At 48.7% G+C, this 10,306-nt stretch overlaps 1 protein-coding gene across 1 annotated transcript in view; it reads right to left on the minus strand.

Moving 5' to 3' along the window:
* The window catches only part of TAF4B (TATA-box binding protein associated factor 4b), an 82,423-nt gene that overhangs the window by 51,312 nt on the left and 20,805 nt on the right, over positions 1-10,306 (minus strand). The window contains exons 6-9 of the mRNA XM_054394715.1: positions 8,641-8,730; positions 5,478-5,704; positions 5,345-5,355; positions 4,766-5,106 (exon numbers count right to left, since the gene is read on the minus strand). Of these exons, the coding sequence (XP_054250690.1) occupies positions 4,766-5,106; positions 5,345-5,355; positions 5,478-5,704; positions 8,641-8,730 (669 nt within the window). The remainder of the gene's footprint in view (positions 1-4,765; positions 5,107-5,344; positions 5,356-5,477; positions 5,705-8,640; positions 8,731-10,306) is intronic.

The raw sequence follows: 10,306 nt of genomic DNA on the forward strand, positions 1-10,306 counted from the left end.
CATCCACTGCCAGCACAGAGAGAGCTGCCCGAGAGAGCCTCTCCATTAGCCTGACTTGAACCTGTTTTACATTCACAGAGCAAAGTGTGGAGCTCAGCAGAGAGATGTTGAGCTATCATCACACACTACAAGCACTACTGCTTCATGGAGGCAGCCTCACCAGCAGAATGCAAATGCCATACACCCAGGACAAAAAAAGCTCTGGAAAAACTGAAGAGACTGCTGAAGAAAGCTCAGCTCTGAGGGGACTTAACACTAACTCCTGATTAAGAACAAGCAGTTGGAACAGCACAAGCACTTCACTCCTTGCTTCAGCTGTTAGCAATGTCCAGGGAGCACATCTCGATGGTAACTGCAGGGACTACACCATGAAACTCTTGCTCTTTATGCCTAACATGAAGCTTTAACAAGACACAAACTACTACAGCAAGACAGCCTTCAGTTCTAAGATGAAACTTCTTTGTAAGCCAATGCCTTCAAATGGGACTGAGTTAAGAAAGCCACCAGGAGAGAACCCTTCCAAACATGAAACTCTCACAGCACAGGCATATGATCCATCTCAGCAGCTGAAAAACACCTCCCTTGTGTCCACTACACACACCCAGAGCTTTCATAATCATGCTACAGAAATGGAAGTCTCTGAAAGGAGGCTGGAGCCAGGTGTGTGGGTCTCTTCTTCCCAGTACCAAGTGATAGGATGAGAGGAAATGACCTCAAGCTGTACCAGGGGAGGTTTAGGTTGGACATTAGAAGAAAATTCTTCCCTGAAAGGGTTCTCAAAGCCTGGCACAGGCTGCCCAGGGAGGTGGCTGAATCCCCATCCCTGGAGGTGTTTCAAAGAGGCAGAGATGTGGTGCTGAGGGCCCCAGCCTTGGTAGAGGTAGAGAATGGTTGGTCTCAAAGTTGCCTTTTCCAACCAAAAGACTTCCATGGCTCCATGCAAGTCCCCTGTTGCAACACTCTGGTGGTGATTCTGCGATCACACTACTGCAGGGCTGCATTCTTAAGCACCACCAATGCTACATCGCAGCTGGCATGTGGAAGTTCACTTTACATTCCCCAAGCAGAAGAGACCTAAATGAGAACTGGGCATGCAGAAGGAGTGTATGGCAGCAGAGAGCTCTGCAGGCTGGAAAGGGAAAGAAATTGCTGGCAGCATTGTGTGGACAGATTTGCACAGCTGGCATGTGCTTCCCTTCAGTTGGCAGCAGGAGCCTTCTGCTTAGGGAGGGGAGCTCCAGATTTGTTTTCTTGTGGGGAGGAAACAGACCCTCTGCCTTTTCAGGGAAAGGCAGTAGGGAAGCTCTGGAAGATGCAGCTGCTTCTGACTAACCAGCTCTTTGTGCTAAGAGATTGTCTGAACAAACACTGAGCTCCTGATACACTCAAGATGCAAAGTGGTCAACTCAGCCTTCCAGCTACAGGCAAGAGCAAAATTAAACAGGTGCTTTGAAGAGCAAGCATTCAAGGATTTCAATCACTGGGTCTGGGATCTACCCAAGTGAGAATAAAAACATGCTTGGGCTGCAGTTCAGCATTGGCAAGGCATGATGAAGAAAAGAAATTGAAACAGGCTGCAGCACTGCAGAGGTGCAGGAGGCTGAAGCCATTCCTTGAGTTCACCAATCTCATATTCAAGAACTGTTTCAGCTCCCCAGGGCTGAGTTCAGCTTCCTCCTCTGTTTGCACAGATGGCCAACCTTTCCCCTGGATTACAGGGCTTACTCTGCAGCCAACAAACTGCTCTCCAGCCCTTGGACAACCTAAGAAGTCCTCATTTTCTTCTGGCTGCAATTTCAAACTCACTCCTGAAAGACAGGAAGGCTACCAACTCCTTTTCCAATTTGGCTTTAGCTACTACATCAAAGCCTGTCAGTGCATATGCTGGGTAACTGTTTGGGGCTTTTCATGGACTTTTTTGGTTGGTTGGTTGGTTGGTAGGTCTTTTTTAAACCCAAAGGATCCCCTCCACCCCTTCCCTAGAGCTGAGTGCTTTGTTCTTCTTAAAGCTCTTCATTTAGAATGCAGGATTCTTATGCTGCAGCCACCTAATGCACATTGAAAGGAGGAAAGTTTAAAAAGCCAAAGACTTCAGGGGTCTGAATACTGCTAAATCAGGTGTCCACAATAAACAAACCACAAAAGAGAGTCACACACAATACCTGGGAAAGCAGATCCAGCTTAAGGGGAAGTCTAATGTTTTGCTCTCTTTTAAAGGAAAAAAAAAAAAATCTGTACAAGGAAGTCCTAGTGAAGAATTGAGTTACCTGCCAGAGGGACACTATTTATAGAGTCCTAGACTGGACTCTACAATGGTTTGGTTTGGGAGGGACCTCCAAAAGTCATCCAGACCAAACCCCCTGCAGTCAGCAGGGACATTCTTCACTAGATCAGGTTGCTCAGAGCCTTGTGGAGCCTGACACTGAATATCTCCAGGGATGGTGCCTCAACCACACCCCTGGGCACCTGTTCCAGTGTTCCACCACCCTCATGGTGCAGAACTTGCTCCTAACACCCAATCTAAATCTCTTCTTCCCTCATTTCAAACCATTGTCCCTTGTCCTATCACTGAAGGCCTTTGGAAACAGTCCCTCTGCAGCCTTCTTGTAGCCCCCTTCAGATACTGGGAGGATGCTATTAGGTGTTCCTGGAGCCTTCTCTTCTCCAGGCTGAACACCCCCAGCTCCCTCAGCCTGGCCTCATAGCAGAGCTGCTCCAGCTCCTTGATCATTTTCATGGCTCCTCTGGACCTGCTCCATCAGGACCATGACCTTCCTGTGCTGAAGGCTCCTGAACTTGGACACAGTACTCCAGAGGGGAGGTCCCACCAGAGCAGAGCAGAGCAGAGGGGTGGAATCACCTCTCTTGACCTGCTGGCTACGCTGCTTTTGATGCACCTCAGGATGCCATTGGCCTTCTGGGCTGCAAGCACACCCTGCTGGCTCACATGCTCTCAAGACACTTGAGTTCCTTACAAGCAGAGCAGTCAGACAGCTTACTACTCACTGCCTCAAACACCCACAAACCAAACCTTGTGGATTTCACAGTGTTGCTCTTTTGGTTATCACAGAATGGTAGGGGCTAGAAGGGACCATCTAGTCCAACCCCACTGCTAGAGCAGAGTAAATCAACCAGGAACACAGCCAGGTGGGTTTTGAATGCCTCCAGAGATGGAGCCTCCACAACCTCTCTGGGCAGCCTGCTCCAGGGCTCTGCCACCCTCAAAATGAGGAATATTTTCCTTATGTTTCCATGGAACCTCCTGTGTCACAGTTTGTCTGCCTGTGATCCACGGTTGGTATTTAACATTAACATTAGCAAGAAGCTAACCTGTGCCAAGAAAAAAAAAGTAGAAAAGCTGTTAACACCTTGCTTTTGAGGGTATTGTTTCATCAAGCCATTTATTCCTCCTGGAATTTCTTAGCTAATGAGGCCTGATAGAAAAAGCTCACTTTTGGATGACTTCATAATTAACATGTCTTAGTAAATCTGGAGGTCAGAACTCTGCTTGAAAAGCTCCTTGAGCTACTTTGTGCATTTCAGTTAACATATCACTAAATATCTTCCAGTCCCTTGTGCCTTGTACCCAGGGTAGGAACTATCAAGGCAGAGAGCCTGGACTCCTTGGTGGCTGGCTGAGGCACAGCCCTAACAAGACATCTAACAGTAATTAACATAAGCACCCCACCAGCAACTTCTGATACCAGCATGCCCTGCCTTCTCTTGCAGATGCCAGCCTAGCCTAGGGATCAGAACTTGCATTCCCTCATGCCTCAAGCTGGATGCTCAGTCTGGTGCAATGGTGATCAGCGTATCTTGCAAGAGATCAAGCTTACAGCTTGCTTTAGATTCATAGAATGGTTTGTGCTGGAAGGGACCTTAAAGATCATTTAGTTGCAATTCCCTGCCGTGAGCATGGAAACCTTCCACCACACCAGGCTGCTCATCCAACCTGGCCTTGAACACCTCCAGGGAGGGGGCATCCACAACCTCCCGGGGCAACCTGTTCCAGTGTCTCACCACCCTCACTGGAAAGAATTTCTTCCTAAACTCCAGTCTGAATCTGCCCTTTCCCAGCTCAAAGCCACTGCCCTTTGTCCTGTCACTGCAAGCCCTTGTCAAAAGTCCCTCCCCAGCTCTCCTGGAGCTCCTTCAGGTACTGGAAGGCTGCTTTAAGATCTCCCTGGAGCCTTCTCTTCTCCAGGCTGAACAGCCCCAACTCTCCCAGCCTGTCCCCACAGGGGAGCTTCTCCAGCCCTCTGATCATCTTTGTGGTCTCCTCTGGACCCTCTCCAGCAGCTCCAGGTCCTTCTTGTGCTGGGGCCCCCAGAGCTGGAGGCAGTGCTGCAGGTGGGGTCTGAGCAGAGCAGAGCAGAGGGGCAGAATCCCCTCCCTGTGCTGCTGCTCTCCCTGCTCTGGATGCAGCTCAGCACACAGCTGGCTCTGGGCTGCCAGGGACCATTGCTGGCTCCTAGGGAGTTTGTCATCAACTGACACCCCCAAGGCCTTCTCCTCCAGACTGCTCTTGAGCTGCTCCTTACCCAGCCTGGATTTGTGCTTGGGATTGCCCTGACCCAGGTGCAGGACCTTGCACTTGGCCTTGTTCACCTTCTCCACAAGGGCTCAGCATCCCCACCCTGTGCCAGACATCCCTGATGAACTCATGACAGCCACCTTCACCTGCTGGGAAAGAACAAGCTAAGGCCCAAAACGATCTTCTATTTGCTAAGAGTCAACGTAAGGAAGCCTGAGAAATTCATCTTACCAACTGCTTCACTTTAACCACCTGCTGAGCACCCACTGACTGCACAGCCACGGAGCTTGGCTGGGAGATTTTGATACTGATGGGAGTTCCAGCCACTGGCTTCAGAGGCTGCAGAGGGCTTGTTGAGGAAGAGGTCACTGCAGAGACCAGCACTGGCTTCACAGACTGGAGAGAGGACGTTGCTGCTGCAGAAGTGAAGACTGGCTTGACAGCTTGGACAGCACTCAGGCCTGATGGTGCTGTCCTTGTGGTGAGGACTGAGGGTGCAGGCTGAAGAGGTGCTGGCACTGCTGCAGAGGAAGGAGCAGGCTTCAACACCTGCAGAGAAGCCTTCACAGGTGCTCTGGCAAGGGCTGGCTTTATAGCTGCAAAGGCTGTGGTTGTTCCAGGGGCAGACACTGGTTGCACAACTGCAGATGCTGTGACTGTTCCAGGGGCAGACACTGGTCTCACAACTGCAGAGGCTGTGACTGTTCCAGGGGCAGACACTGGTTGCACAACTGCAGAGGCTGTGGTTGTTTCAGGGGCAGACACTGAGTTTGTTACTGAAGAGACTGTGACTGTTCCAGAGGCAGACACTGGTTGCACACCTGGAAAGGCTGTGACTGTTCCAGAGGCAGAAGCTGGTTGCACAACTGCAGAGACTGTGACTGTTCCAGAGGCAGACACTGGGTTTGTAATTGGAGGGGCTGGGACTGTTCCAGAGGCAGACACTGGTTGCAGAACTGCAGAGGCTGTGACTGTTCCAGGAACAGACCCTGGGTTTGTAACTGGAGGAGTAGTTGTTGCTGCAGCTGAGGTTGCCACTGCTATGGAAGGAGCTGGGGCTGCAGGGGTACAGGTTAAAACAGCTTCTTGTGCTGGGGCTGGCTGCTGCAGACACTGCTGGATGAAGCTCTGAGCGTCGGGCACCAGCTGCCGCAGGGTGAGCAAGCTTTTCTAGGAGAAACAAGGAGAAAACCCTGCCCATAACATCAGCAGCACCCTCTACAATACTCATACATCAGCAGCTGCCTCCTCTTCCTTATCTCCCCACTGAATTTTTCATGGGACCATAAATTCCTTATTCCAGGAATCAGCCCCCCTTAAATTGATGACAACGCTGCTCAGTGAGGATCACAAGCATCCCCACCACAGGCTGAGCAAAGGTCAGCAGTCCCCATGGCTTCACAGCACATAGCAAACTGCACTTGGAGGGAAACTCATCCATAACTTTCTTTGGTCTGGGCTTGTTTGGGGTTTTTATTTTTTTTGAGTGGTTGGTTTTGTTTAGAATTCTCAATTTGGAGTTAATATTTCAGAAGAAGACCGTTTTAACTGCTTTACCACCTCAAAATAAATAAACAAACGTTAGCTTTGCCAAAACCCTGCTGTATTGTAACCACCTGACAGAGAGCTACCAAGCCTCCAGTGAAGCCAGAACCGAGCTGTGAAAGAGGAGCAGCTCTGCACCGATACAGCTGTGCCTACACTAGAGGGGGACAGCACTTCAGGAATGGCTGTGCAGCTGTAAGCAGCACAACCGAAGGCAGTTAGCTCTCTGCAGCAGAGCTCCAGGAAAGCTGGCTGACAACATTCCATTCCTACTGTCTGTGTTTGAGCAGGTTAATGGACAGAACAACCTTCAAGCCCTCCTTGACTATGTACAATGTCACAGCATAGCATAGGTTGGGTTGGAAGGGACCCCCAAAGGTCAGCGAGTCCAACCCCCCGCAGTGAGCAGGGGCATCCTCAGATAGATCAGGAAAGAGAAGCCCAGCAGCCCTGCTGTGCAAATCCCTGATGTTCCTCCAGCCCCCTTGTGACTTTTTGGTGTGAAACAAGCTCTGCCTTTATGGTTGTCTTGTGTAGCCTGGGGCTGCTGAGCCTGGAGAACAGCAGCCCCAGAGGGCATCTGATCAGTGCTCAGCAAGAGCTAAAGGGCTCACTGGGCAAGGGGCTGTTGCAGCTCAGAACCAGAGGAATTCAGCTCTGCAGTGACCTGCATATTCTTACAACCCCTTTTTTACCCTCTCAGCAGTTTGTGAGTCTCCAGCACAATGCTGCTGCTCTGGGCTTTGTGCAAAAGGAACGTGTCTCACATGCTGCTCTATCAAGTGAGCAGGTTGCACATCTGGACCTCCTGCAGCACAACTGTCCTGAACACTCCCTTCCTTTTCTTTTTAAAAAGCTGCTCAGCTTTCCTCATGCTCATTTATTGATCAAATGCATCCTCAACAGATTTGAAAATCTAGAATGAGAGAATGGTTTGAGTTAGAAGAGACCTTAAAGATCATCCAGTTCCAACGCCCCTGCCATGGGCAGGGACACCTCCCACCAGCCCAGCTTGCTCAAGGCCTCATCCAACCTGGCCTTGAACACCTCCAGGGAGGAGGAATCCACAGCCTCCCTGGGCAACCTGTTCTCCCCACCCTCACTGAAAAGAAGTTCTTCCTTGTTTTTTTATTATTTTTTTTCTGCCTCTAGTTAAACACAAACCAGCAGAAAGAAGAACAGATTCAGGTAGACTCTTTGAATTTAAAAGCTGCATACTGTGTTCAGTTTTGGGCCCCTCACTCCAAGAAGGACATTGAGGTGCTGGGAGCAAGTTCAGAGAAGGGCAACAAAGCTGGGGAAGGGTCTGAAGAACAGGGCTGGGGAGGAGCAGCTGAGGGACCTGGGGCTGTTTAGTCTGGAGAAGAGGAGGATGAGAGGAGACCTCATTGCTCTCTACAACTCACTGAAAGGAGGTTGCAGTGAGCTGGGGCTTGGTCTCTTCTCCCTAGCATCAGGGAATAGAAGGAGAGGAAATGGCCTGGAATTGTGCCAGGGGAGGTTTAGGTTGGAGATTAGGAAAAAATTTTTTTACAGACAAGAGTGGTCAGGGATTGGAACAGGCTGCCCCCCTGAGGAGTCACCATCCCTGGAGGAGTTCAAGAAAGGTGTGGCCATGGCATTTGAGGACATGGTTTAATGGCCATGGTGGTGTTGGGTTTATGATTGGACTGGATGATCTTAGAGGGCTTTTCCAACTGAAATAATTCTTTGGTGCTCTAAGCTATGCACAGCCACTGTTGTCAGTCCTCTGCATTAGGAGTCAGAATAGCTACAGCTCTGATGAGAAAGAAGTCATCTCAGTGTAGCTGCTCTAGTGGAGATGCAGCAGCTTCCAAAGCTTTAGTCTCCATTAATGGTCAGAGGATAATTACTCTCCAGTTTAAGAACACAGCACCAATCAGTCTTCTGAAACCATACTCCCTCCAAAAAGATAATTGTCTTCCCAAGAGCAACAGTCACACAGAGCCAGGTTCAGCACCATTCCCTCAGCTTACCCAAGGAAACACCTATTTGAATGCCCATGGCAGGCAGTTGGAACCAGATGATCTTGAAGGTCCCTTCCAACCCAAACCATTCTATGACTCTATGAACTCTCTGACCTTTTGCTTTGCTTTCTTGGTCCTCCTCCTTGGACTGTTTAGCCTGGAGAAGAGGAGGCTCAGGGCAGACCTCATTGCTGTCTACAACTACCTGAAGGGAGGTTGTAGCCAGGTGGGGGTTGGTCTCTTCTCCCAGGCAACCAGCACCAGAACAAGAGGACACAGTCTCAAGCTGTGCCAGGGGAGGTTTAGGCTGGAGGTGAGGAGAAAGTTCTTCACAGAGAGAGTGGTTGGCCATTGGAATGTGCTGCCCAGGGAGGTGGTGGAGTCCCCATCCCTGGAGGTGTTCAAGAGGGGACTGGACGTGGCACTTGGTGCCATGGTTTAGATAGTCATGAGGTTTAGGGTGACAGGTTGGACTCGATGATCTTTGAGGTCTCTTCCAGCCTTCTTGATTCTATGATTCTATGATTCTCCCTCCCCTCATTTCACACCAGGTATCCACATTCAGACACTTACCTTGAGAAAAGGAACTAAATATGGTTGTGGGGACGACTTGAGCTCTACATACAGCTTCTTTGTAAATTCTTCTGGCTCAATTTTTGCTTCCTAAGAGGAGAGTACAATGACAATGGTTAAGTTAGAACTAGGAATCCACCATGTTTTTTTCCCTACATGTTATCAAAACTTCATGGAAATTTACATCATCATGGGAGTGTTCACCTTTAGTACACAAACCCTTTCTTTTTTTTTTTTTCCTGCTGTATTTATAAACAAAAGGGTTTAGGATAGGGGGATGTTGTCATTTAGATGTGGTGTTATCAAACTCAATTACTCCCTTCAACTACAGGCAGCTGACACACTGAAGGGTACTTGTTCAGACAGCCCTTCACTGGAGTGAAGCCACAGAAGCAAGTTTACAAGCAGCACTGATCCTTTGGAGCACCTCCTTGTTATGCAGAGATGTTTGAAATCCACTGCAAGCACTTCTTGCCTGTAAAGGCAGCTTTCTGCCTAAGGAGACCTGAGACAAAAGGCTACTGCCTGGTTGTTGTAAGGCAATTCTAGCCTAAGGAATAATAAAGCAGAACACTTAATGTGGGCTTTCAAAAGCAGGAGGCACTGAGCATCACAACTTCACTTCTGCATACCACCAGGGTAACAGTCCTCTGCCTGGCAGAGCTGTCTCATTTCTTAGTGCTTTCTGCTCTGTCCCAACATAAACTCCTGACTCAAGGGCTTGGGAGGGTTTGGAAGCCACAGCAGACTCCTGAGAGCCCTCACTCATCACCTCAGTGCCATAGCTCCAGGGCTAAGGGGGCTGGATGGCCCCAGACACTGCTGTCCTTTCCCAGTGGCCCTGCCACAGTCATCAAGAACATCACCTGCTCCAAGAAGGTACAGAAACATAAGAAACAAGGCCAATGGTACCCTCAGAATGTTAAGGGTTGGAAGGGACCTCCAGTTGGATGAGGCAACTTGGTCTAGTTGAGAGGCTTCCCTGGTGGATTGGAGTTGATGATCTCTAAGGTCCCTTCCAACCTAAGCCATTCCATGATTCTATGCCTCAGCCACAAAGCCAGCTCTTTAGCTTTATAAAAACAAACAACCAACCCCCCAAACAAACAAAACCCCACCAAAACAAAAACCACCAAAACAACCAAACCCCATCAAAATAAACAACCAAACACCCTCCAAAATAAACAACCAAAACCCACCAAAATAAACAACCAAACACAAAAACCACACCAAAAAAAAACCAACCAAACACCCAATCAAAATAAAACACACCCACCAAAATAAACAACCAAACAAACAACCCACCAAAATAAAACAAACCAAAAACCCCACCAAAATAAACAAACCCAAACCCCACCAAAATAAAAACAAACCCAAAACACCAACACACAAAATAAACAACCCAAAACAACACCACCAAAATAAACAACCAAACACCCACTAAAATAAACAACCAAACACCACCAAAATAAACAACCAAACCCCACCAAAATAAACAACCAAACCCCATCAAAATAAACAACCAAACACCCTCCAAAATAAACAACCAAAACCCACCAAAATAAACAACCAAAACCCACCAAAAAAACCAACCAAACACCCATCAAAATAAACACCCACCAAAATAAACAACCAAACACCCACCAAAAAAAACAACCAAACATCC

The sequence above is a fragment of the Indicator indicator genome, chromosome 31 (genome assembly GCF_027791375.1).
Source record: "Indicator indicator isolate 239-I01 chromosome 31, UM_Iind_1.1, whole genome shotgun sequence".
Lineage (NCBI taxonomy): Eukaryota > Metazoa > Chordata > Aves > Piciformes > Indicatoridae > Indicator > Indicator indicator.